This window comes from Rosa rugosa, chromosome 2 (assembly GCF_958449725.1).
Source record: "Rosa rugosa chromosome 2, drRosRugo1.1, whole genome shotgun sequence".
In the NCBI taxonomy this organism is placed as follows: Eukaryota; Viridiplantae; Streptophyta; class Magnoliopsida; order Rosales; family Rosaceae; genus Rosa; species Rosa rugosa.
In genome coordinates, this window is record NC_084821.1 from 7,889,253 (window position 1) to 7,916,731 (window position 27,479).

General features: G+C 41.0%; 3 protein-coding genes across 3 annotated transcripts; all 3 read left to right on the forward strand.

The window, feature by feature from the left end:
• Positions 1–2,241: 2,241 nt before the first annotated feature.
• LOC133730268 (uncharacterized) lies at positions 2,242–5,006 on the forward strand. The gene is made up of 4 exons (XM_062157895.1): positions 2,242–3,264; positions 3,396–3,962; positions 4,223–4,337; positions 4,489–5,006. The coding sequence occupies exons 1-4, from the start codon at positions 2,242–2,244 to the stop codon at positions 5,004–5,006; spliced, it is 2,223 nt and encodes a 740-aa protein (XP_062013879.1).
• A 13,187-nt stretch (positions 5,007–18,193) lies between these two features.
• Positions 18,194–21,065, forward strand: LOC133729030 (uncharacterized). Its single transcript, XM_062156507.1, has 7 exons — positions 18,194–18,800; positions 18,888–19,067; positions 19,184–19,309; positions 19,603–19,749; positions 20,075–20,239; positions 20,470–20,649; positions 20,759–21,065. Exons 1-7 carry the CDS (start codon positions 18,516–18,518, stop codon positions 20,822–20,824), a joined length of 1,149 nt encoding a protein of 382 aa, XP_062012491.1. The 5' UTR covers positions 18,194–18,515; the 3' UTR covers positions 20,825–21,065.
• Positions 21,066–23,380: 2,315 nt separating this feature from the next.
• LOC133729031 (KH domain-containing protein At3g08620-like) lies at positions 23,381–27,000 on the forward strand. The gene is made up of 6 exons (XM_062156509.1): positions 23,381–23,740; positions 24,220–24,368; positions 25,235–25,351; positions 25,813–25,929; positions 26,086–26,229; positions 26,520–27,000. The coding sequence occupies exons 1-6, from the start codon at positions 23,572–23,574 to the stop codon at positions 26,664–26,666; spliced, it is 843 nt and encodes a 280-aa protein (XP_062012493.1). The 5' UTR covers positions 23,381–23,571; the 3' UTR covers positions 26,667–27,000.
• Positions 27,001–27,479: the final 479 nt, after the last annotated feature.

Here is a 27,479-nt window from a genome sequence, read left to right on the forward strand (position 1 = left end):
ATCTTCCCTATATAAGGGAGCACGAATTTACATGAGAAGAGAGTCTCGGGAGCACAATGTAGACGCCTACGGAGCAGAGACGACTCATCCATCTTTCCTTTCTTTTCCCCTTCCATTATTTTTATGTTTTTCCTATGTTTTACTTAGTTATCTTTTGTTAAACCTTTTTCTAGAGTTAGGATAATGCCCTAGCATGATTTTTTATGTACTTTGATGTTTTATTGATGGATTTATAGTTTCTTTATGATGAATGCTTAATCACTATTTGAATTGATGCTTTATGTTTAAGTTCTTTGATTGATCACCTTAGGGCTTTGCATATAGTAATTGGAAGACAAATTTGAAGCAGAGATGCAATATAATTTGATTAGCTTCTTGTGATTAAGTGTGGTAAATTACATTATTACTTGAGAAAGACTAATGGTTTGCTTGATTCCCTTGTTTTCTAAAGCGTAATGAGTCTTGCATGTTAAATTTATACCTGAGAAGGATAAACTGCATAGTTAGGATATAAGATCTTTACCCGAGAGGGAGAGCATCATACACTTAAGGAAAACTATGGTCTAGAGTACCTGAGAAGGACTTAGATACGGGAATTATCATCTAAAGAAACACAAGAATCCGTTAATTGCATTGAAACATAAATAAGATTGTTAGTGGTTGATTTCGAAACCCTATGTATTATCATTATTTGTTTGTTTGTTTGTTTGTTTCTTTAATTTTCACATTATTTGTTTAGTCGAAAACCTTAAAATTATATCTTCTTTAGTTTGATTGTTTATGTGATTTTGTGTTTGGATTAATTGAGTTAGGATTTAAATTGATTATCAATCCTCAGTTGGAACGACCTCGTACTTGCACACTATACTAACGACGATTCGTGCGCTTGCGAGTTTTAATTAAAATTTCACACCACCGGACGGTGAAGATATCGGCAGGCGAAGTGGGAGGGGCGAAACCGGGTCGGGAGAGAGGAGAGAGAAAAAGTTTCCCGTTTTGGAAACTTCAGATTTTCTGATATTTTTCGGAAAAATCCCATATATACCAAAATGGAAAGTTTTTTCCGACGGCCATAACTTCTTCATACAAACTCCGATTTCCGCGTTCGACATGTCCACGAACTCGTATCGACGCGCTCTACGACTTTCATGAAGGAAGTTTTCGGAGAAACCCAATGTATAAAAAGTCAACCATTGCCACCCCCCTAAAACCATATTCTTCGACTAACAATTCGTCCGAAACACTTCCGCTCCATTCACGAGCCACGAAATCGTACAACCGAACACTTTACTAATTCCCGGAAACCATTAGAAATAAATAACGAATTTCCGGGGTCTTACAAGTGAAAAGAAGGATGGTCCAATTAGGGCAGAAAGACAGATGCGGGGTTTTAGGGAAGCTTTAGGTTATGGAGATCTGCTTGATTTAGGGTTTTAGGGACATTAAGCGACGTGGTGGAATTCTGAGACCCAATTGCGGTTGGATAGGGCAGTTTGCACGCCAACATGGTGTGACATCTTCGGATTTGCTCGTTTGATGCATCTACCTCCAAGTGATTCTGATCATGTGCCAATTCTACTACAAGCCAGTACTGTTCCTTTGGCCAAAAGACCGCGTCACCATCACTTCAAGTTTGAAGCTCATTGGTTACAACATGGTGAATGCGATGGTGTGGTGAAGCAAGCCTGGCAAACAGATGTTTCTGGTCACCCCATGTATCAATTGACAGAGAAGATATTCTATACTAGAATGAAGCTGGATGCTTGGCAGAAAAAGACTTTCAAAGGTCGACAGATGACTGTGTTAGGAATAAGAGCGAGGTTGGAGGAATTGCTTGATGTAAATTTAACTGATTCAGTATTGTTGGAGAAGAAGCAGTTAATGGAGAAGCTTCAAACTTTGTTGTCCCAAGAAGAGTCCTTTTGGAAGCAGAGATCGAAAGTAACTTGGTTGAAAGAAGGGGATCGCAACACTAGCTTTTTCCGCAGGAAAGCAGCAAACAGGAAAAGGAAAAATGTTATACATGGTTTGTTTGATGAGCAAGGGGATTGGTGTGAGGATGATGAGGGAGTGGAACGTGTTGTGACCTCCTATTTCACTCACATGTTTACCGCATCAGACATCGATGTGGAAGCAATGGCAGCGACATTGGAAGCTATCCAGCCTTGTGTCTCTGAAGCTATGAATGAGCAATTATGTGCTCAATATTCTTAGGATGAAGTTAGGTGTGCCTTATTCCAAATGTACCCTACTAAATCCCCAGGGCCTGATGGGATGCCCCCATTATTTTTCCAACACTACTGGGAGTTGATTGGGGATGAAGTAACTGAGGCAGTTCAGAGTTTTCTTCATTCAGGTCAGCTTCTACGACAAATTACCTTCACACATATTTGTCTTATCACAAAATTGAATGATCCAGAGCACATGTCAGATTTAAGGCCTATAGCGTTGTGTAATGTGATTTATAAGATTTGTTCGAAAGTTATAGCCAACAGGTTGGAACTGATTTTGCTGGAGTTGATTTCACCATATCAGAGTGCTTTTGTTCCTGAAAGGTTGATTACTGATAACATTCTTGTGGCTAATGAACTTGCTCATTTTGTTCATAATAAAAGGGAGGGTGGTGATGGTTACATGGCTCTAAAATTGGACTTGAGTAAAGCTTATGATAGGATGGAATGGACTTTTCTTCGAAAAGTTATGGAGAGGTTTGGTTTTGCTTATATTTGGATAGAGATGCTGATGCAATGTGTTTGCTCTGTCAGATACTCATTCTTGGTGAGAGGTAAACCTCGCGGCCTTGTGACTCCAAGTAGGGGACTAAGGCAAGGTGACCCTTTGTCTCCATATCTTTTTTTAATTGGGGCAGAGGGATTTTTAGCTTTACTTCAGCAACACCAAGCTTTGGGGTTATTGCCTGGGATTGAAATATGCAGGGAGGCGCCTCTAGTGAATCACCTATTATTTGTTAACGATAGCATGCTTTATGCTCAAGCTTCATTAGAGGATTGCTATCAGATACAAGATGTTATTGAAACATATGGCAGAGCCTCAGGTCAATTGGTCAACTTTGATAAAAGTTCTGTTGTTTTTAGTAAAAATGTTTCTGATAATATGAAGGAGGAGGTGTCTTCTTTGTTGGGAGTTGAGGTTGTTGAGTCCCATGAAAAATACTTGGGACTCCCAACCTATGTAGGGAGGAAGAAGACAGCTACCTTTCAGTATATCAAAGAAAATTGGCCAAGAAGGTTTTTAATTGGCAAGGTAAGTTGTTGAGTGGCGCAGGAAGGGACATTCTTATCAGAGTAGTGGCACAAGCTCTCTCTACTTATGCTATGAGTGTTTTCCAACTGACAAAAAATTTATGTGAAGATCTTGAGCAATTATGTGCAAAGTTTTGGTGGGGAAGTATGCTAGATAAAAGGAAAATTCATTGGAAGACATGGAAGGCATTGTGTAACCCTAAAGAGGAAGGAGGCCTAGGATTTCGTAGCTTGGCAGAGTTTAATTCAGCAATGTTAGCAAAACAAGCTTGGCGGGTGGTCAATAACCCTCAATCTTTGATTGCTCGATTGTTTAAAGCTAAGTACTTTCCGGATGACTCATTTTGTACTGCTTCTTCTCATGCTTCTCCTTCTTATTCTTGGAGGAGTATTTTCTCCACAAGGGACTTATTAAGACAAGGGAAGTTCTGGCAGATTGGTGATGGTGCAATGGTGAATATATGGACAGATTCATGGATTCCCGGGGTGCCAAATTTTCGCCCTTGTGGAGGTAATTTGGCTGCAACTGATCTCAATTTGGTGAGTGATTTGATTCACCATACAGGGAGTTGGAATGTTAGTCTAATTAATAGGGTGTTTCCAGTGCATGAGGCTGAAGCTATTTTATCTATTCCTTTATCGTCAAGGGAGGTTATTGATAGGGTGATTTGGCGTTTTACAAAGCATGGAAAATTCACGGTAAAGACTGCCTATCGGTTCTCCTTCTCGTTGTCCTTTTGAATTGTCTGTTGGTGTAAGCTTTTGGAAAAAAGTTATGGAAGGTAGTTATTCCTAATTCAGCTAAGGTTCATATATGGAGAGTGTGTCACAATATACTTCCATCTTTGGAGAGACTTGCGTCGAAAAGGGTTGTGTTGGAGTCTATGACATATCCTCTGTGTATGATGGAGATTGAAACAACAATTCATTTGTGTCGTGATTGTTCTTTCACAAAACAGGTGCTGCAAACAAATGAGATTTTGGCTAAGGTGTGTTATAATCCTCACCTTGTTCATTTTGATCTTTTGGAATGGCTTAGTTCTTGTGCTATTGAACTGTCATTGGAGTTACTAGGTATATTAGTCTACCTTCTTTGGGGGGTTTGGAAGGAAAGAAACAGTCGGGTTTGGGAGAACCAAATTGGTACTGTTGATGAAGTAGTTTTGAAGGCCATGTCTAGATTGCATGATTTTCGTTCCTTGAATGTGAAAACTGAGCATAACAGGGCTAGTAGTACAAGAACGTACAGTTCGATGGACTGCTCCCCCTTTGGGATATTTTAAAGTTAATGTTGATGGGTCTTTTCATCAAGCAACGAAGAATGGTAGCATTGGATTTGTAATCAAGGATTGGCAGGGTACTTTCTTGGCAGGAGGAGGTATGTCATTATCTAGTCTATTGTCTCCTGAACATGTGGAGGCTTTGGCATGTAAACAAGCTCTTGAGTTTGTAGTTGCAAATCAGTTTCTTCCAGCTATTGTTGAGACCGATTCCCAATTGATTCATAGTCAGTTGGTTAGTAGAGGGAGCTACAATTTGTCCTTTTTAGGACGTATTTATGATGACCTGGGGGCAGTTTTGAAGAACCATGCCAATATGCGTGTAACTCATACTAAGAGAAGTGCAAATCGGGTTGCACATCTTATGGCCGCTCATGCTACTTCTTGCATGGTGGAGACATTTTATTTTTCTTCTCCTATTTTTTTACTAGCTGCCTTAGCAGCTGAAGTTTGTAATCTGTAAGCATTCCTTTGATCAATAAAGTCTGACCTCCTTTCTCTAAAAAAAAAGGTGAAGCCGAAGAAGCATTCTTTTCATTTCTTAGAAGGGTAACAGTCATTAAAGTATTATAACAATTATCTATATGAAAAGTTCAACCGTGATTTTACTATCTTAGCCATTGGCGTGTTCCTATTAATGAGGTTTTATTTTATTTATTTTATTTTATTTTTTTGGGAAATTGAAGATAGAAGACAATGCTCTCTATCTCTCCTTTATTTCAAAAGAAAGAAAGAAAATAGACATAAGAGGAGGGGACACAAAACATTACCCCTAAAAAACATAACGGATAAAATTGAAGCTAACTCAAACACCAACTAACGAAAACGAAAATCGGGAAGACCCAAATAATCTCTATGAGTTTTTGTATTTATTTTTAACATGTTACTTAGACTGTAAAGATTGACGTCCTTTCATGAAAAAAAAAAAACGTTGTTAGTAAACAACTAATCATACACAGCTCTAGAAAAACTACCGACCTAGCAGCTCTGCTAGGGTTTACTCGTCGGCTTCTCACCCTTGACAAAATTTTCAAATCTATGGCTGAGCCAAAACTCCTCTTCATGTTGTGCTGTTCGACGCGCTTTATGGTGAGTTATGTTGCAAGATGGCCACCAATTGCTGGGTGACTGTCTTCTTCCTGCAGATCGACCATGGCAGGCTTATTTGGTATCATCCCAATGCTTTGGTTTTGTTGATGTCTTGTTGTGCTTCTTTGATCGGTTACGACCCGATCTAGCGCTTTTTTCATTGTTTGTGATGGGGCTCCTCGGGGATTCGACATGGCTGATGGTGATGCCAAGTGGGCGGAAATTGGTGCTCTAAAGATGGTGCCGTTCTATCCTGGCTGCGAGATCAAAGTGCTCTAGCTTTCGGGTCTTGGTGGAGCAGATTGCGTTGGCGACGGCTAGTCTCTGGTTGTGGAAGATGACAAAGAAGGAGGCTGGCCTAGGTGGATGACTTGGGTCTCCAACTGGGCTTGCTTCATTGGGTTAGGGTTTCTATTGGGCTGTGTACGTTGGATTGTGCTGGTGGGCTTGGTTGTTCTTGGTCCATCAGCGAATTTACATTTTATTTTATATTTTATTTTTGGTCTTTATTCCTCTTTTCTATGAGGGGAATATGACTATGTTTCTCTTTTTTTGAAAGAAAACTTCGCAAAGCAAACAAAAGTCCTATTTTAAAATTTATAAATCTTCGGACTCTATTTTTCTTTGTTTTTAAGCCTATTCCTAAAAGGTGAGTGTGTTAGGGTGTTCTGGGTAGCTTATTTTGTTTTAAAATAGCTTGTGTTAGGGTACTCTGGGAAATGACTCTTTCTGACGACCCCATAAGGGTGTGTCATTTTCAAACTGCTTGTTGAACTTCAATGAAATGACTAACCTTTTTGTCTAGAAAAAAAAGAAAAAAAAATGTATAATTAATAATTTTTAATACTACATAAAAACTTATTAGTCATTATTTATACGGTGAAAAAGAAAAATAAAAGGTTAAAAATTAATAAACTGTTTTAGGAAATTTGAATGTGCAAAGAGAACAGCAGAGAGAATTGGGGGAATGAATCAGAGTCTTACAAAGAATCAGAGAATTGGAGAATTGTGTATTCCATTGATAATAGGGGCCTTTTTATATAGAGGATCACAAACAAAGAATCAGAGTGTTACAAGGAAACATAATCGTACAATGATTAGGATATCTACGAAGATATCTATAAGACTAACTCTCTTACAACTCGAACAAGTAACTAGAGTTTGGGCTAGACACATAAACTAGATGTTCTTAAACACTCCCCTTTGTGTCGCCCAAACGTTGGGGCTCCTGTTATTGTCTCGTCAAAAACCTTGCCGGGTAACAAAAATTCAGTGGGACAAAAATAACCTCGGTCGAAGGAGAAAAAGAGTACAACACACCCTTCACGTTTCGAGACCATACATGTAGACACCCCCTGATGTCTGCTTCTCCCCCTGACGACTACGATCATGGGAGTCCGGATAACTTCCGCAAACCGATGCTAGCAATATGTTTCTCAAAAATGGATTTAGGCAGTGACTTAGTGAACAAGTCTGCCACATTGTCCTTAGATCAAACCTGATTCACTTTGATCTTGAGGAGAGTCTGTTGTTGCTGATTATAAAAGAACTTGGGCCATATGTGCTTGGTATTAATTGTCGCCCTTGATGTAGCCTTGCTTCATTTGCTCAATGCAAGCAGCATTATCCTCATAAATGCTCGTAGTCTCATCTGTGGTAGACTTCAAACCACAAGTGCTTCGAACATGGGTAATTATGGATCTCAGCCATATACATTCACGAACAGCTTCGTGAAGAGCAATAATCTCTGCATGGTTCGAAGATGTATCGACAAGGGTCTGTTTTGTAGACCTCCAAGATATCGCGGTATTACCCATAGTGAACACATAACCAGTTTGGGAATGACTTTTGTGTGGGTCAGAGATGTACCTAGCATCAGTAAAACCTTCCAAAACGCTAATGTCTTTTTGGGATGGGGACAGGAGACGCATGCCAGTGTTGGCTGCGTTCTTAGTGTGTGATGGGTCTGAATCCATCATCTTTCTGTAGGCATAGAACAAACTCATATCAATCGCACCACTCAAGTATCGAAAGATATCTTTAACATCAGTCCAATGGCGTCGCGTTGGCGCAGAGCTATATCTAGTTAGCAAGTTCACTGCAAATGAGATGTCTGGTCTTGTGCATTGAACTAAGTACAATAATGCACCTATTACACTCAAGTAGGGCACTTCTGCCTCTAACACATATTCGTCATCATCCTTAGGACGAAATAGATCATTTTTAGGATCAAGACTATGGACAACCATGGGGGTGCTTGAAGACTTAACTTTAGCTGTATTGAAAAACCTAAACATCTTTTGGGTATAAGCTGATTAATGAATCTGGATACCATCCACACGGTGCTCAAGTTCCAAACCTAGACAAAACTATGTTTGGGCTCGGGTTGGGCCGAGCCCAAAATTTGGTGAGACCGAGATCGAGCCCGAAACAATCGGTCCAAGCCGATTCTGGCTTTTTCAAAAATGGAAACCGACAGAAACCGACCCCAAACGGGCCGGTTCGGTCTTCGGGATTTTCGATCCCAAATCCAGTTTCCCAACTTTATGCAAAATAAACACAAAATTGGGTGAGAGGCAGGGTTTGAACCCCCGACCTCCTACACGAAAGCCTTGCTCCCAACCATTGGAGCACGAGACGTTCTCGACATAATTTGTCCAAAGTTTATATTTATTTAATCCTAAGTGGGATAAATGAAACAAAACAAAACCTAGAAGTGCAGAACCCTCTTTCACTTTCTGCTCTCTCTCTTTTCTAGCCGTATTCTTCTTCTTCTTCGTTTTTTTCCCCCCTTTTTTTTCTTCCTCCCCAATCCCCATTAATCCATTATGCAGTTCTCTTTTTACCATATCTTATTCTTCTTCTTTTTCTCTTTTCTTCCTCCCCAATCCCCATTATGCAGTTCTCTATTTACCATATCTTCTTCTTCTTCTTCGACGACTTCGATCTACTCCGCTCCGAGCTTCAAGCACAGGAGGCCATCAAGAAAAGAGTTTTTGCAGGTGAAGGAGTTTCTCGGCTTCACTGGTTCCCAAGGTAAGATTACTCAAAGCAACAACTTTCTCTGTGTTCCCATGTCCTATGCTCAAATTTTAATACTTTGTTTCATATAGGTTCTGGGTTCTTCTGAAATTCTGCACATTTGAGTATGAAGAAGAAGGAGGAGGAGGAGCTGGCTTGGGAGAAGAGTCTCGAGAGGCTGAGATGGAAAAGAAATCGGTTCGGGTCGGTCTTTCGGTCCCTGAAAATATCAAGCCCGACACCGACCCGATAAACTGTAATTCGGGTCGGGCTTTGCACCGAACTGATATTTTCCAACACAAAACCGAACCGAATGGGGTTTTTTTACTTAGTTCGGGTCGGGTTCTCGGGTTCAGACGCCCAGCCCTAGATAAAATCGTGTTCTCCCAAGATTCTTTATCTCAAACTCGGACTTCAAGTATTCAGCGGTTTCCCTTAATTCTTTAAGGGCTTCCAATAAAGTTCATGTCACCAACATGAACAGCGATAGAATCCGAAACTTGTCATAGAAACATGCTGGTATAGTTCATTATTGACATATTCCTTTCCAATCAAGTAGTCACTTAGTGAATGTTTCAACCTCACTGCAAACGCGCTCTGTGGTCTTGAGCCACTTGAATTGGGTAAATGAAGTCCATCAGGAACCTTCATGTATATTCCCATTATTCCGTATCTAGATGCCCATAAAGATACGTAGTGACCACATTTGTAAGCTGCATGTTCAGTTATTCAGAAACTACTGAATCGACAAGGTCGTGGGGTGCAATGGCATCCATTACGGGAGAATATGTCTCCTCGTAATTGATTCCAGGGCTTTGTGAGGAGCCTTGTGCCATGAGGCGAGTCTACAGTCTCTTTTTCTCATCATGCTTTCTAATGAAGACACATTAGTCAATAGGTTTTATGTTAGGATGTATCGGCATCACTGGCCCGAAAACCTTCCTTTTCGTTAAAGAATACAATTCAACCTAGATCGCATATTTCCATTTAGGCCAATTTTCTCTACGTTGGCATTCATCATTCATCAATGGAGCGTGGTTTGATATCATCGGACTCAATAATCTCATGTGCAACGAAATGCACGAATACATCATCAATGATGATGGTGTTTCTATTTCACGTCTCATGTACACTAGTGTAATTTTCAGAGATCTCTATATTCTCAGGAATAGGTTCTGACGTTGAGGCGTCCCCCAACGATAACCATAATCTGGAACGTTCTCATAAGTCGGATTTTGAGTGTTGATGACACCTCGTTTCATCTTGCCACTAGTAGGTTGCGATTATTTGACAAAACAAGTTGTTCGCCACCTAACTAGTTTAAACAAGGTGCACAGAGTGCGTAAACCTGCACAAAGCCCACATATCTCGACACAATAGTTGTAGGGACTTATTGAAAACAAAAGGCAACCTAATTAACAACGCAAAGCAGATTAAAAGCAAGAAAAAAACTAGGTCAGTTTGACCGATTGATTTGGCCTAGAGACATAGTTCGACCACCAACAATCCGTCTGCCAGTAGCTCATGCATCAAGTGAATATATGTACGTCCTAGGCAGTGCGCCGTCGTAGTACAATCACGAGCCTCGCTACACCACCGCCGTCACCATCTTACCACTTGATTGTCCGGCAAGCGTCAATGTCTCTGTCGCCCCTCGTCGCCAGCCCTTATTGGGTGCCTTAGCCGTCATAGGTAGCCCGCCTAACTGGTAGACCCAATCCCAATCGGATCTAGGTTGCCATCTAAAACAAACTTTACACAGCTCTGTCGGCACACCATGATGCCAGCATGTTGATCACCCCACAATTACACGCCACGACACCACCTGTCAGAAATCCCAGCAATCATGACTATCAGACAAACTAGATCCTAAAGAGATATGGGTCGCTCAACTGGCCAACCTGACTAACCCCTTTCAGATCTGAACGTCGCCCTTGCTCGGAGCTTGAGATCAATCCCTATGCAATCACCTGGGATGCCTTCCAACCTTTCCTTTCCCCTCGACCACAAAGGAACCCAATTATTCCCGATCTGGATCCCCTTGACCACTTCTCTGTCCAAGCCAAACAGACTCACTAAGACCACCGTCTGACTGACCAGTCTGACTGACCAGTCTGACGACAACGTCTCAAGGATTTGCCGCTGGACGGATAGGAGATCATGATCAAAGCTCACTAGCGCGTGCGACGCTTTCTTTCTCTAGAGTTTGAGAGTTTAAAGTGAAATCAACAATCTTCCGTTCTTAACTTTTTGAAACCCAGTCTATGTTCTCTTGTCATATGAGAGCCATGTTAATTACATTTTTATTTTTGGTTGAACAATTGTTAAGTACATGTTAATGTTTCTTTAGCCAAGTAAACTTTGAGAATTACAACATAAGTGGGAACATTCTTGTTAGTTAGGATTTTATCTTTATTTTTTTTGTTCAATAATCATTAATTAATTTCATTTCATATTCTAAATATGTATTTTGTTTAACAATTTACCTTTTTTTTTTTTTTGAATAAAGGGCTGGTGTGGTTGCCCTCAAGCCTTGATTAATGAAACTGTCGAATACAAGGGGGGGACATTGAGCCTAAACCCCTGATTACAATAGGCACCTAGAGAACATCCTGAAATAATATCATGACTCTCTACTAAACAATTGTATTCAAATACGCACCAACTAGCAAAGAGCACTCTACAGGCGACTCTATTTGCTTTACAGCAGTGACATAACGGAAAGATAACTCGATCTGCAACTCGATTACAGCATAGCATAATTTTCATACTCACAGCTTTCCCATCATGTTGCCACTGAAAAATACATCCAGTGACACTAAGTTTCACCCTACCACTAGGAGGCAGCGACCATTTGACCAAGTAAGGAACTCGCCGCTTACCTAGGGCAGACAGGTTACTGCCACTAAGAGGTTGCGACCATTTGCAAATGCAAGGAACTCGCCGCCTACCTAGAGCAGACAAGGCACTTTGAGTGCACACACGGGTACACAGCCCGACTAGCCCTACACTACTACTGTAGGGACTTATTTTCAACAGAACAACAACCATAAGCAAACAACAGGAAACAAAACAACTAATAATTAAAATCCACCAGCAAGGCCCAGAAGCCAAAGCTCGGCCCAACCACCATCTCCCCCGAGGACCCAACGCTGCAGCCCACCAAGCTTGCACCCAACGCCTTCTGTTTGCACCAGGCCGCCTTCTTGGAGCACTACGCCGCCGCGTCGCATCGATGTGCCGCCGCACCACCGGAACCCTTCGCATGCCAAAAAACCGATCAACGTCCTAAACCAGATCCAAAAACGAACTGAACCTTCGCTGGGCTCATCTCTGCCCCGAGATCGAGATCTCAGCCGTCGCACAGATCCTAGTTGCAGCTGTGACGCCAGGTTCTCCGCCGGCAAACCGCACCCCAGAGCTGCACCACGTCTGCCCTCACCCACGATCCCGGAAGGACAGATCGACATTGATCTCCCTACACCGAGATCGACCCTTCTTTCTCCAGCCATGGACCACGCTTTAGCTTAAAAACCCTGCTGCAATCCCAGACCAACATCCTCTCCCGGACCGGAACGTAGCGGCAGAAGCAAACTTTTCTTTTCTCTCTCGCGCGTGGGGCGCGTTCCCCCCCCCCAGCTCTTGTTTTTCTTTTTTTACAATTTACCTTCTAAGGTAACACAAAAGGCAAACTTTTTTAACCTAGCGCTCTATTATGGCCAATCATTTTAGGTGGTCCTATCTTTCATATTCTCCATTTTGATAGAGATCTAGCTAGGCTTTGGCCTAGGGATTACTTTCTTCTCTATCTTCTTCTTTGGAAGGGAAGGGTGTTGGTGATAAGGCTTGCCAATCGGTGTCAGTCGGTCGGACTGTGGTGTGGTAGGGGATCTGGCTGTGGTGGTGTTAGTGTTGGAGTAGCTGATGTGGTTGATGGTGGTTATTGGTTGGCTAGGTCTGTGAAGGGTTTTGTCTCTCAGTAGAATCGTTTGACGAATGACTGTAGTTGCTGCTGAAGGTTGGTAGTTGTTGTGGCGGCACTCACCCACAATGTTTGGTCGCTAGTGGTGCAGTTCGGTGGCTAAAAGACTGATGGTAACATGTTGGTAGCTACTAAGTAGCCTAGCGATGACAGTGACGGTATCACGATGGCTAGTGATGGCAGTGCTAACCAGTTGAATGCAATGGCTTAACGACAATGCTCTTTGTTTCTTGTCATGGGCCTGGTTTCCCTTGAGCCTAGGTTGGGCTTTTGCCTTTGATAGTAGTTTGATTGCAACTTGGAATTTTTAAGTTAATTTCTTTTTGAGTTTTATTTTTGGGGAAAAAAAATGTGAACCATACCCGACGTTGGTTTCATTAGTAACTTCGGTATCTCAACTTTAAAAAACATCACATTGGTACATGAGGTTTTGACCCCGACCCAACATAAGTACTTGGAGCCATTAACTCCGTTACTGCGTCAGACATGTGGCATATATTGAAGGTTAATTTTGTCATTTCATATTTAATTCATTATATTTTTTTCTTTAAGCATTTTTCCTCTCTCTCTCTCTCTCTCTCACACACACACACACAGAGAATGGGGTGGATTGTTAATAGGTATGAAGGTAGAAGTGGATCTTAGATCGAGTTGTATAAGTGAGGAACCCCGGATAGTATTCATGTGCTGCAGCGAGTTGGTGCCGCCGTCGCCATCGAAGTTCTCCTCCTGCTCCCTCTCCCTCTGGGTCCCAACCCGTTTCCGATTCGGATTCAGAAATGTCTACCAGTTCCGGACCCAAACAACTGGTCATCGTTCACCACCAAAAAGTCTCTAACTTGACCCTAGGAGTCGTTTTCTCTTCTTCATAAACAAGTTGGGTCGCTTTTGCTTTCATTTAATCTGATCTGCATTGGAGAAAAGGCAAGCAAACACCCATTTAGTCAACAATTCACAATCTCCATGATCATCTATAGAATTTTTTTCCACAAACCCACATCCTAAAACCATTGAAACAGAAGACGCTTTTTGCCAAAATTGAAAAATAATTTGGTGAATTTGGAGAATACATGTATAATTACATAGTAGATGATTGGATGCCAGCCTGTATGATCTTTAGCTTGGCTTGAATGGTTTCCCATGGAAGCCTCAACACCTCCAAATCAAACAACTAAACAATTTACATAGATGAACTTACCCACAGTTGCAGAAATCAGACTAACCCAAATCTAAATGAAGCTGAGCGTAGCTTCTCTACTTGTTCTTGGTCACTGTTCTGCTTCGATGAATTATTAGCCGAAATGGGTCTCATGGGCAGTTGGTTAACTGATTCTTGTACACTTTTGGAAGCCAATGGCTTTATCTTGCATCCAATTTGCGATTCCTCTGCAACATCAATCCATCAAAGAACCCACTTTACCAATCCACCCCGCCCAAACATTCAAAATTCCTAAATTTCACGAAACCCATAAACTTGAAAGCAAAAATCGATTACCTGTAATCCAGAAGATCCTCAGAAATCGTAACTGGCGGAGAGAGTGACGGAAATCTGCTCGAGCTCGAATCCCTTAACGTGGTAGACCACCCTGGGATCGGTGTCCGACAAGTCGACGGCGTCGGCGCACAAGCTGAGGTCGAAGGGCACGGTGACAGGATGGAAGGGCTACGAACCTGGAGAGAAGATCGGTCTGCACGTTAGTGGTGGCGGTGTGTTGAAAAGATGGCCGGAGATCGAAGAGGTACCGGTTAAGGAACAGCGACGCCGTAGTTTTAGGGGTTGCGTGCTATGGTCTGGTCATCTCGATCGACGGAGGGGTGGCTGGGTTTTGTTCTCCGTTGCCTAGGCTATCTTTTGGTGGTGGCGGTGTCAAAAGACGACATACGGAAGTCGAGCTTTCCGGCGTGACAAAGAGAAGATGAGAGGAAAGGGGAGTGAGAGAAAGAGAGAGAGAGGTCTGCGGCCCGAGCGAGGAAGAAGGAGAAAAGGAGGAAAGGCTAGGTACCTTTCCCTTATATACTGCTCAAACATTTCACCAAAATTTGGTCGAACGGGGGAAGTGAAATTTGAAAATTTAATAAAGTGTTAAAAGCCATGGGCGCCAACATATATATTGAACCCTAAAACTCAGACAACATAAACTCAAGTGCATTGTCTGAAAAAGAGTGGCACAACAGAAAACTAAAAACTGTTGTGTGAATCAAAACAATCACACAACATCTTTCAGCAGGCATCGACTTAAAAGATATCGGACAACAGACACCTAATAACAGTTGTGTGATTGAAAATAATCAGACAACAGCAAAAATCAACCATTGTATAAATGAACCTTGGACAACATCACATAATAACTGTTGTCTGAATTAATTCATTTAGACAACATCAAAAAATTCAACCATTGTCTGAAATGCTATTGCACAAGAGCCAAGAAAAAACTGTTGTTGGATTCGAAAACTTAGACGACAGAATATTTCTTGCTGTCGTCTGATTATTTCAGACGACAGTTAAAATGTTTGCTGTCGTCTGATATGTGTTGTCTGATTCCGAAATTGGTGTAGTGCCACCACCATTTTTGGTAAAAAAATTTCTCTAACATGGAGGAGACTTCAGTTGCAGATAGGAGTTGTTAATAATTTCTCTGTGAATTGAGAGATTCCAATGAGGAAAAATAAATAACAAACTTTTTAGAGACTTTTTGGTGGTGGAGTTCTCCTCTGCAGGTTAATCTGCAGTGAGGGAAGAAGAAGATAAGAAAGAATAGAGAGAGAGAGAGAGTGTGGAAAAAATGCTTAAAGAAAAAAAAAAATGGATTAAGATACAAAGAGACGAAAATACCCTTTAAATATGACAGCTAGCAGTCTCTATAACGGAGTTAAAGTTAACGGCTCTAGGTACTTATGTTGGGTCGGGGTCAAAACCTCAGGTACCAATGTGATGTTTTTTAAAGTTGAGATACCAAAATTACTAATGAAATGAACATCGGGTACGGTTGGCCATTTGTTCCCTTTATTTTTATTTTGTAAGAACTCTTTTCGTTTAGGGAAAAGGTTTAGAGTTTCTCATATTTGAGATATGTTGCCAAGAGTATCAGCATCTCATGTGACATTTTGATTATTACATTGGTGATGTAGGGTGGTTTTGGATGTGCTTCATTTCCAAATGGTGTAAACACCATGAAGATAGAGGCCATAACACCAACGATTGCAATGCCCTCAAAACAGCAATTGAATCGCTATACCGTGACGGGAAGTTAGAGCAGTACAAGGTTCGACAGCCACCAACTATCGTCACCAATATCGAACCAATGCGGCGGATCAACACAATCGACGGCAATGCCTTTATCGGCAACAACGGTGACAAGGTCAAAAAGCCGCCATGAAATCCTCACAGTAGGCAACACACCATAGTTGACGGACAAAATTGATGACCCCAGGGATGACGAGAAAAAGTACTTCAAGAAGGAGCCCGTCAACCCGGAGACATCACTATGCATTGTGAGCATCTCCGACGAACACCTACAAAGAACTGTACGCATTAGCGCCCAACTCTTCCCTGAGATAGAAACAGAGCTCACTCAATTTCTAAGGGAAAATGCCGCAGTCTTTGCATGGTCATATGCCGACATGCCAGGAATCTCACCCGACATACTTACACACAAGCTCAGCATCAAGCCATCCTTCTACCCCGTCAAGCAGAAGTGACGGGTCTTTGATGAAGAAAGATATCGGGCCATCAGAGAGGAGGCAACCAAGTTGCAAGATATAGGTTTTATCCGCCAAGTTAGCTACCCACAGTGGATCTCCAACTTGGTGATGGTAAGGAAGCCCAACGGGAAGTGGCGGATGTGTGTTGACTTCAAAGGCCTGAATAAGGCATGCATGCCCCAAGGACAGCTTCCTGTTACCACGCATCGACCAATTAATTGATGCTACAACAGGGCATGAGCTACTTAGCATGATGGATGCCTTCTCTGGCTACAATCAAATAAAGATACACCCCGGAGACCAGGAATGCACAACTTTCACCACCGACAAGGGTTTATACTGCTAAAATGTCATGCCATTCGGCCTCAAGAATGCTGGAGCCACGTACCAACGATTAATGAACGCAATGTTTGCGGAGCACCTGGGAAAGTTCATCGAGGTATATGTCGACGACATGCTCGTCAAAAGTATAAAAGCTGGCGGTCATATGGCTAACCTCCGCATCATATTTGCCATACTGCTGGCATATGTCATGCATCTCAACCCGGAGAAGTGTTTCTTTGGAGTCACCGCTAGCAAGTTCCTTGGGTACATCATTAGTGAACGAGGAATTGAGGTCAACCCCAACAAAGTACAAGCGGTCATAAACATGAAATCTCCTGAGAAGAAAGTCGACGTGCAAAGCTTGCAGAGAAAGTTAACGGCACTTTCTCGATTCATCTCCAGACTCACCGACAAATGTTTACCGTTCTTCAAGGCAATGAAGAGGTCACATGGTAAGGTAGTAGATTGGACGCCTGATTGTGAGGCGGCATTTCAAAATCTCAAGGAATACTTGGCCTCTGTCCCGTTACTTTCAATCCCAGTACAGGGTGAGATACTCTACATCTACTTAGCGGTATCCAAATCAGCTGTCAGCTTCGCCATCGTACGCAGAGAAGCAACGGAAGAATTGCCAGTGTTCTACGCAGGTAAAGGCATGAACGGAGCGAAAACTAGATACTCACCACTTGAACAGCTAGCACTGGCACTCATAGTGGCCGCTAGAAGGTTACGACAATACTTTCAAGCACATACAATCCATGTCCTCACAAACTAACAGCTAAAGCAACTATTACAGAGCCCTGAACACTCAGGTCGCCTCAGCAAGTGGGCAATAGAAATTAGCGAGTTCGACATCGACTACAAGCCAAGAACGGCCATCAGAGGCCAGGCTGTGGCTGACTTCATAGCAGAGCTAACAGAACAGCAGCCAGAACAAGAAAATGATATGATATCGGAGGTCAACGATCCACAGCCTGAGACCATGCCAACCAAGGCACCGTCAAAATGGAACCTCCTTGTCGACGACTCAGCCCGCACCAAGGCATGCGGCGCCGACATCATCCTTACATGACCAGGGGGACTTAATGTTGAGTACACCCTTCGGTTTAACTTCAAAGCCTCCAACAACATGGCAGAGTACGAGACACTCATCGTTGGATTAATGAACACATTATTATTGGGAGATTACTGGGCTAACTAGGTCTGATTAGCCTTATGTTGATCACAATCAATAAAGAATTGACACATGGCCATTTAAATAAGGTTTTATCTGCAGCTCATCAAATATCACATAAATCATGTATATAATAATATTTTAAAATGGTCATGTGTCAACCCCTTATTGGCTGTGGCCAGCCTAACCATATCTGGTTAGCCAAGTAATTTCCTTATTATTGAGCATGCATAGATAGGGCCGACACTAATCTTCCTATATCCAATTCTTAATCCGACCCGTCGGCCCGTTGCCATGACGGGTTTAGTTTAAGAAAAGCCCATACCCAAAATCAAACCTTGATCCCCAATTATAGTAAACAGTAACTCTCTCTCTGTGTATCAAAGGAAGGAAGGTTGGCGTTGACGAGGCGGAGACAGAAACAGAAACAGAAACTCAAATCCAGAAAAGGTAACAAGTGAGACCCAACACAAGAACTCGGTGGCGGATCGAATCTCTGTGACTGTTGCCGGGTTCGCAATTTTCCATATTCCATTTCCGCCTAATTTCCACGCGCCTCCGCAGTCGCAGGTACCCACTCTGCTCCGGCCCCAAAACGACGTTCGAAGCTCGCGTTTTGGATGAGAGCCGAGCCAAGCCGCGGGAGGGGCACAGTTTAGGGTTTTGAAAATTAGTTGGAAATGGCGTATAGGAGGAGGCAGCAGGTGTCGGGTTTTCGATTCGAAGAAGGAGAAGAATCAAGAAATCGAAATTCAATTTCGGCGGAGGAGGAGGCGGGGGACGATTCGCTTGCCGCCAAAGCGATAAGAGCTTCTTCGGCTCATCGGGACTCGTCTCTCTCCTCTGCTTATGCTGCTCGAGGCGTTCATTCTGGTTCTCCTCTCTCCCCTTCAGCTCCTCAGTTTTCGAAATCAATCCCCACCGCCGCAACAACTGCTGCTACTTCTCTCCCCTCTCCCACCCAGGTTTGGTGTGTAATTCTGAGCACCCATTGCTTACTTTTTCGCTGCTACTTGCAAGTTTCCAATGTATTTTATGTGTTGTTTATGTAGCCACATGAGTATACATCGATGAAGAATTTGAATCAATCCAAAAATGGGTTCTGGAGTGTTCTCGCTAGAAAAGCCAAAGCCATTCTCGACGACGACGACGAAGATGATAATGTAGCTCAAACGTATGATTCTCCTGGAAGGAAAAGGGTGGAAACGCCCCCTACACTGACTAGGGGTAAGGTGAGACCGTCCTTCTCTTCAATCATAATGCTTTTCAGTTTTCCCAATAGGATCGATCGGTTAAGATTTTCTACATCAGTGGACTAATAATGTTTATTGCTGCTAACTGTTTGCAGAATTATGATCCAAATCCATCTGTTGAAAGCCGTGGAAAGACAGAAAATCCCACATTGCAGAAGGGATTGGGTGCATTTACATCATCCCTTAATTATATCAGTGGCACTATTGGGAGTGCCTTAGAGGTAAGCCGCCGGTGCTAATGAACTTTTATTTTCATAGGGTTGTAGTCAAAAGAACTTACATATGTTTATCATCTGTTTTGGTATATGATTGGAACATAGTAAGCTTCTCCAAATTTGTTCATAAGGCTAATAGAATGTAGACAACCACCATCTATATTTGTGCCTGTTGTCACTCTTATTATCCGAATCTTACCAAAATTTTATGTGTAGTTATCTCTTTACCTCTGGAAACAATTGAATAACTGGTACTTGGACCTTTCTGATTGCACTATTTCTGTTTCACTTTTTGACAGGAGGGTCGTACCATTGTTGAGAAAGGCACTGCAGATATTATTCAAGAAACTCGTAAGCATATCAGGAAAAAGCCGCAAAATCAGGCACCAAAATCAGAGTATCAGTCGCTAGCTGACCTCGAACTTCAATTGAAGGCATCTCGCGACGTAAGGTGGCAACTTTGTGTCACTGGTTAATATAGTAGAAGTTTGAATGTGTGGGCTGTCTGGATAGAATATATATATTGGACATTTTAATATAGTTAGCTCATCATGGAATGGGGAAGTCTTCAATGACTTTCTATATCCCCTAAGCTTTCTGTATACCCTCGTCTGAACCATAGGCTTAGCTCACCATGGAAAAAGAATAAACTTGTAATAGGGAGAAAGGGCCAATAAAATGGGCCAGTTATTTCTGCAATACCTTTCATCATTATTGTTTGATGTTTTTGATGTACTTGTTTACCTGATATGCCTTTTGTTTGAACCGCAGGTTGCTATGGCAATGGCTGCAAAAGCAAAACTTCTTCTTCGGGAATTGAAGACTGTAAAAGCAGACCTTGCTTTTGCAAAGGAGCGATGTGCTCAGCTGGAGGAAGAAAGCAAAATTCTTCGGGAGAATCGTGATAGGGGAGAAAGCCCTGAAGACGATGATTTGGTATCCACTCTTGCATTTCCTTTTGTCTTTTCATAATTTCTGTTCAAGACTGTTGAAAATGACTTTCATTTCCTCATTTCGTTTATATATTATATTTGTAGTTCATTTTAAATAATTTGAGCTGTACATTAATTACCGTGATATGTTGCCATGTTTATTAATTATGTGTCTTCCTATATGCATAATGACAGTAGTTTGCAATGTTTCTGATGGCAACATGTCCATTTCAGATACGGCTTCAATTGGAAACACTTTTGGCAGAAAAGGCAAGACTGGCACATGAAAATTCAGTTTATGCACGTGAAAATCGCTTCTTAAGGGAGGTTGTTGAATATCACCAGCTCACGATGCAGGATGTTATATACTTGGATGAGGGAACTGAAGAAGTTACTGAAGTTTATCCCATCAAGGTACCTTCTAGTTTCAAGTCTTATCATCTGTCTCCCATTTACTACCTATATCACTGCCCTCTTCATTGCCTTCTGGACTGAATTTGACATGACTTTTTCATGGACTCAGGTCATCCCTTCTCAGTCTTCACCACCCTCTGAAGTACGTGGTGTCTCTGCAAGTCCTACCCTATGATGGCAGGTTATCGAAGGACACTAGAATGTTTCTCTTTGATCTCCAAGGGATATGTTCTGTAGTTCTGTACTATACACAGGCTTAAAGTTGTAGCAATATGATTTCTTGGTTGTAATATGCTTTTCGCAACTTATTATCAGTCCTCCCAAGGGTATGGCTGGTATGTGATGTTATACTTCATCTCCCCTGAGTGTTCAGCTACAAAGGGGTTTTACCGCCTTTAACCTACGATGTTAATTTATTTCGTGCTTGGGAGTTGAAACTTTTGTTGCATTTTGACAATTGGGGGATGTAACAGGAAGGCAAGAATGGACGCAACTTTCACCAAATTTCGAACAATTTCGGACAGATGTTATCTGCTTATCTTCTGAGATGAGAGCTACGGTCATGATGGTTGTTGTATTTACAGTGAGGAAAATTAAACGAAAGGAACCGGACAGGCTCATCCCCTTCACATGTGTATATCTGAAAATTGAATGCTGTATACACCTTCTGGTGTGAATTTTGATCACATGAAATGGAAGGTTTTGGTCCGTCTGGTTTTGATTTTTGAATCAACAAACCAAAACCTCTGGTAGCTTGACACCACTCTCCATGTGACATATTACAAAAGCATTTATAAATCACCTGAAGCATGTCAGAAGGTTGCCATTGATGACATCTCAAGTGTTGCGTTTGGCATTTGGTTATTTGGCTTTCATGTTCTGGTGGGAAAAACCTCAAAACCACTAGTCGACAACATTGTTTTCATTCCACCAAATATCCCACTCTCCAAAAACACCTCTTCCCTGCTTATTTCCGAGTCTAACGCGTTATGTTATCAGGTTATCAATTGATCTTGATATAATTGATATTTTGTTGTTCAAATTAAGCAATCAACTCCAAGACAATCCAAGAATGTGATGTCCAAATTTTTCGGACAGCTAGCTAAAGATAGAAAATTTCATTCGGCGGCCAATTATAATCAACATATGTCCTTAATTTTGTTTTAACAAAACTCATAGAGTACAGCTACAAGACATGGTTGAGAATGAAGCATAGGATTCCTCTAAAGGTCCAAGGTGTGATATAAAAGAAAGTAGATGGCACAGCACGTTGCCCCGGAGACAACAATGTGGGGATCAAAACAGACCATGTCACCATTTGGGAAGTGGGAACCTCCCAAAATTATTAAAATCATGGGCATCTTGCAAAACCCTAGCTCATTTTGTAATGTAAATAATTGTGTAACTACACAAATTTGATGTATTTGGTAGTTATACCAAACACAACTCATTATACCATTCACAGCCTATCATACGGCTTATAAGGTAAACAAGGAAAAAAACAAAAACAATCTTGTTAATTGAAAGCAAAAATTTTATCGAACATATATGTTTTTAACTCGAGATTCATTCTTTTATTTTTTTTTTATATGAATCTTTTACGATTGAATTTGATATGTATGCTATACAATGAAAATGCCAATACGTGTTCAAATGAAATACTCATAACAAGGTTTATACATCATTGTCGAGGATAGTGAAGTTTTGCATTGTTGAGGGCTTTAGTCAAGTATCGGCTTTCAAATCATGTACTGTGACCTCAGAATTATTCAAATTCCATGTTGTGGTTCAAAGATCAACCGACTAAATTAATGAACTTCTAGTGTTCACATTTCACAAGTAGAAGAAGACAACCTAACAGTCCCATCGTTGGATTGGTCCTATTTTGGAACATCATTATAATTCATAGGGAACCTTATGCATTCTTATGCCTAATTCAAAATGAGTTTCACTTTCTAGAGTCGTCTCTCATATGAATAGTTCTCAAAATGTAATATAAATAATTAAAAATATGTTAAAAATTATTATAATCAATACTAGTGTTTTCTTAATCAGACCAAAGAGCTTTATTCAATTATTGAATTGACTTAATGATATTTTAGAGCGTGAATTCAATTAACTCAAGAAAATAATTTATTTCTAATCCATTCTTCACTGAGCTGAGTTTTTTTGGTAAACTCTGATCAGTTGACGATCAGAAAAACACTATTTTATCAATTGATAGTAAATTGAAAAAATTACGTATTGAAGTCTTCCACCTATTATATTAGACTGAAATGATTCAATGAACCACTACAAGTTCTTTCTATCGGTGTCAAGAAATCAACAATGGAAATTTCAATGCTCATAAAGGAGTTGAATCATATAGATACAATTTCCACTAGTTATGGAAGAACAGCAGTAAAAACAAAAATCTAACCAAACATGGTAAATTTTCATGTTGGGGAAGTGGTCAGTCAAATAGATGAACAGTACGTAGACCCAAAATGATGCGAATATTCAAAGACGGAGGAGAGCGCCAAGGCCCACCGTCCTCAACGACGCGTGCCTTCACATGGCGGACCCGGGGCCACCTGCGGCTGACCGGTCCCACCTCCCATGACACCCCCAACGCCTATGATTGGGAGCGTACTCCCCACGCCCTCCATAAAGCGCGTCACGGGATCGGCGCTGTCAGTCTCAATGTGAGGTGTCAATGTTAAAATCTTACAGCGACGACAACAGAGAAGAGAGGAAAAGAAAGAAAGCTTTGAAATCTGAAAAAAAAAAACCATTAAAACCCTGGCCGATTTCTAAAACCCACTTGCCTACAACTGCTTAGGTACCCAGTAAAGCCTGACCCATTTCCCAATTCTCTATCCCCAACAAACCCTTTGAAGCTTTTGAGCTCAATCGGTTCGGATTTTGGGGGGGAGGGATTCAATGTCAGGCTCGTATGCCCAGAATTTCTCGCCGGCGAGGGCGCTCTCGCCGCACCTGAGAACCCCGCCGGATGTGGACAGTCAGTACTTGACTGAGCTCTTGGCCGAGCACCAAAAGCTTGGACCTTTCGCCCAAGTCGTGCCCATATGTGGCCGGCTCTTGAATCAAGGTTGCTTCTTTGCTCTTTTCTTTAGTTCATTGCCAATGTTACGATTAGGGGTTTGGGAAGTAATATGTGTTAATTGTTTTGTGAACCCAATTGAGGATATGCATGTGGAAGACTCTGTGTGATGTTTTAGTTATGCATATGAGTGTTGGGTAATTGATTGATTGATTGAGAAAGTCGTCGGGAAAGATCGAGAATTGTTTGTACAGTAGAAAAGAATGTGGATTTCTATGGATTGGACAGGATAGTTGTTTGGTCTTTGAATTACTTACTATCTGCCAATAACATCAAACTGGGGGTGAATTTGTTTCAGCTATTCTGCAGGAGATGTTTAGGGAGTTGGCATGTTCTTTTATGTTTTGTGCTCTTTTGTTTCATGTCATTACTGCATTTCTCTGTTGGGTATGGTGATTTGTTCAACTTTGTGGAAAAGTGAATGTTGAGAATGCAGTTACTGAACTTTGCTACTCTTGTGAATTCAGAGATATTACGAGTTTCTGGAATGATGCCCAACCAAGGGTATAGTGATTTTGACAGAATGCAACGTGGAAGCCCTAGCCCTATTGGTTCAGACTTAATGCCAAATTATAGAGGGTCAAGCATGGGGGGATGGAATGGCCGGCCTCACGATGTAAGTACTTGCAGTTATGTTTCCCAAACTATAGCACCCTTAGTTTGCACTTCCAGTCTTTAATTTCTCCATATCCATACCGCGATAGTGTATTAATTGTTTCTTCATGTTCGTTGCATGAGTTAATTGAAATGTGTATGCCTAAATGAAGTTTCTGCTAGAGTTGTTGTATTAGTGCCTCATGCTTAGTTCGTACGCAAAGCGTGGGACAGTCAAAAAAACTGATAAAGATACTTGTACACGAGAATGTGGAAGTCAACAAGAAAGCATAATCAGATTCTGAGAGATACTCAGTAGTATTGTACTGAGAGTTGGAGTCTTGCATGGACAGTTTTTGGACCTTGTAAGTTGATAATGGTATTCTTCTATCCAGTGATTGAGAGACAAGGTTGCTTACTTTCTGTGAACTTGAAGACTGCCAAACCTCAGTTATGTATCAGCGTATGATATTATTTCTTCCTGGGTCAGTTATCCACTGACATTTTCCAGATTCATCTATTTCAATTAGGTGGTTTCTCAACTTTGAATTCATTTTGATCCAGGACATAGTCAAAGTGTGGTTAATGCAGGGGTGTCCATAAGTCCACTGGCAACATATACCTTTAGATCCATATTATATGGTAAATAAAGAAAGTTTCAACTTTATAATGTGGTTAAAGTTTAGTGTTGCTAGTGCTAATTTATGTTGCTTGACCATCATGGATACTCATTGTATAAAATATATGCATCCATGAGTCCAACCTTTAGGTTTCTGTCTTATCAGTATCTCTGTGCTACATTTCCTCATCATCTTTTTCCTCTTGATTCTAGTTTCATAATTTGGATCTTGGTTACAGTACTAAAGGGTTAGTTTCATTATGTTACAGAGATTAGGTGGTCCACAAGGAATGAATATGGAGTGGCAAGTAGCACCATCAAGCCCAAGTTCCTACATTGTCAAGAGAATACTGCGGTTGGATATCCCAGTCGATAACTTTCCAAATGTAAGCCATGCACATAACTATTGACTGCAATATATGAGATTGCGTTAAAAAAAAAACTTGGTATTGGGGCCTGTTTGTGTATGTTTATCTGTTATACAGTTTTTAAAATAAAAACATTTTTGTTTGGTTGCCAACTGTTAGATTCAGATATGAACACGTGAAGATGCATGAATACTGAATGCATTTTGTTCACAGTGCATAGCCTTTAAATAAGATCTAATGACTGAGAAACAAGTCCGTCCTTAAGGATGCTATTAAAGATTCTCTCTCTCTCTCTCTCTCTCTCTCTACACACACACACACACACACACACATATAAATATCTATATATCTATATCTAATTCTTTATATACATGTTTGTGTGTCAAAACAATACTAACAGCATTTTTTTGTTACTTTGAATTGATTTAGAGATAAAAAGTTTCCCACTTGTTATGGTACTAAAACGTCTGTATTTGTAGTTCAATTTTGTGGGCCGGCTTCTGGGTCCCAGAGGCAATTCACTGAAGCGGGTGGAAGCTTCCACAGGTTGTCGTGTGTATATAAGAGGAAAATGTTCAATAAGAGATATAGACAAGGTAGGTAGAATTACATTCCATGTGTGTTTTTACTCCCCATTTGAGGGTTTCTTGAATCCTTATTATCAATTTTTCTTTTTCTTGTGTTGTTTTCATTTATCCTGCAATTTTTTGCTCAAATCTCTTGACATGTATTTTTTTGCTTTCTCAATCAAGGAGGAGTCTTTGAGGGGTAGACCAGGGTATGAGCATTTGAATGATCCACTGCACATTATAATCGAGGCTGAATTACCTGCTAATATTGTCGATATGCGGTTGAGACAGGCAAAACAAATCATAGAAGAACTTCTCAAACCTATGGTATCTTATCTTACTCGTCTCTTGTTCATTACATATACTGTTGTCTTTCAACCATAATATATCTTTGTTTACGAGTATTGTTTGTGAAGCTAGTTTTATCTTTCCTCAACATACAACATGACAATATGTAGCTGTCCAGATGAAATGCTATTAGATGAGTTGGACAAAGTCTTGGGGGAATATGTTATATCTGTTAATATACTGTTTGGACTTCAAGGTTTGAAGCTAATTAAAATAAGAGCACTTTCTAGCTGTCCTTGTAGGATACTCAATCTTGTTGTTTATTTTAGGATGAGTCACAAGACCACTACAAGAGGGAGCAGTTGAGAGAACTAGCTATGCTAAAATCCAATTTAAGAGAAGAAAGTCCTCAACCATATGGGAGTGTCTCCCCTTTCACTTCCAGTGGGATGAAGCGTGCCAAAACTGGTCTGTGAGTAACAGTTCACTTAACTTGATGATCTTCACTTGGCTCTTCCTCCAGTACAAATCTTGAACATTCTTGCCATCATATGCGTCTCGGTGTATTGAGTTATGCATGCAAAGGCCAGGAGGACGTCGTGGACTTGGTTGATGAGGATGAATGCAGGGTTTGCTTCATGACATTGATGTATACGGATGAACAGAGATATTCTTTTGCTATAGCTTTTGTGGTTGTAGTTGATTGCGATTGTAGAAGTAGAAAGTTATGTCATATAATCTATTCTTTAGTTTGCTGAACAAGTATCTTTGTTATTAACTTGAAGTGGAATAATGATTGATTGTTTAATATGTTCCCCTTGTGGGAGGATTCAGTTCTTCGAGATGCTTTATCCTTTTATTGAAAAAAAAAAAAAAAAAAAACACATTATTTTTTATTTTTGTTCCTCTTGAAAAAAAATCTGTCTGGTTCCAGTAAATTTGGGAAATGAGCAGATTGTATCTTTTGCTCAACTATCGGTGATTATAAACTGAGACTCTATATCCAGAAATTGTGATTACTTGAAATCTATGCAACAGTTATTTGAAGCATCTGTTTGACATTCTTCATGGTGTCTTAGTGATGGATCCGCTTGAATCCTCAAATATGATAAAGAATGTGACAGCCAAGGGAAGATACTTGTACGTGAGAGTGTGAAATGAACAAGAAAGCATTATCAGATCCGAGAGATACTCAGTAGTGATGTACCGGGGGTTGGAGTCTTGCTTGGACAGTTTTGGACATTGTAAGTTGATAATGGTAGTCTTCTGTCCAGTGATTGAGAGACAAG

Coding starts and splice junctions, on each gene's coding strand:
- LOC133729031 (XM_062156509.1), top strand. CDS start 23,572: ATGTCAGGCTCGTATGCCCAGAATTTCTCGCCGGCGAGGGCGCTCTCG. Junction 25,930..26,085: donor CAATAAGAGATATAGACAAG/GTAGGTAGAATT, acceptor TTCTCAATCAAG/GAGGAGTCTTTGAGGGGTAG. Junction 26,230..26,519: donor AAGAACTTCTCAAACCTATG/GTATCTTATCTT, acceptor TGTTTATTTTAG/GATGAGTCACAAGACCACTA.
- LOC133730268 (XM_062157895.1), top strand. CDS start 2,242: ATGTACCCTACTAAATCCCCAGGGCCTGATGGGATGCCCCCATTATTT. Junction 3,963..4,222: donor CAAAGCATGGAAAATTCACG/GTAAAGACTGCC, acceptor TTCACAAAACAG/GTGCTGCAAACAAATGAGAT. Junction 4,338..4,488: donor ACTGTCATTGGAGTTACTAG/GTATATTAGTCT, acceptor TGAGCATAACAG/GGCTAGTAGTACAAGAACGT.
- LOC133729030 (XM_062156507.1), top strand. CDS start 18,516: ATGGCGTATAGGAGGAGGCAGCAGGTGTCGGGTTTTCGATTCGAAGAA. Junction 19,310..19,602: donor CTATTGGGAGTGCCTTAGAG/GTAAGCCGCCGG, acceptor ACTTTTTGACAG/GAGGGTCGTACCATTGTTGA. Junction 19,750..20,074: donor AATTGAAGGCATCTCGCGAC/GTAAGGTGGCAA, acceptor TTTGAACCGCAG/GTTGCTATGGCAATGGCTGC.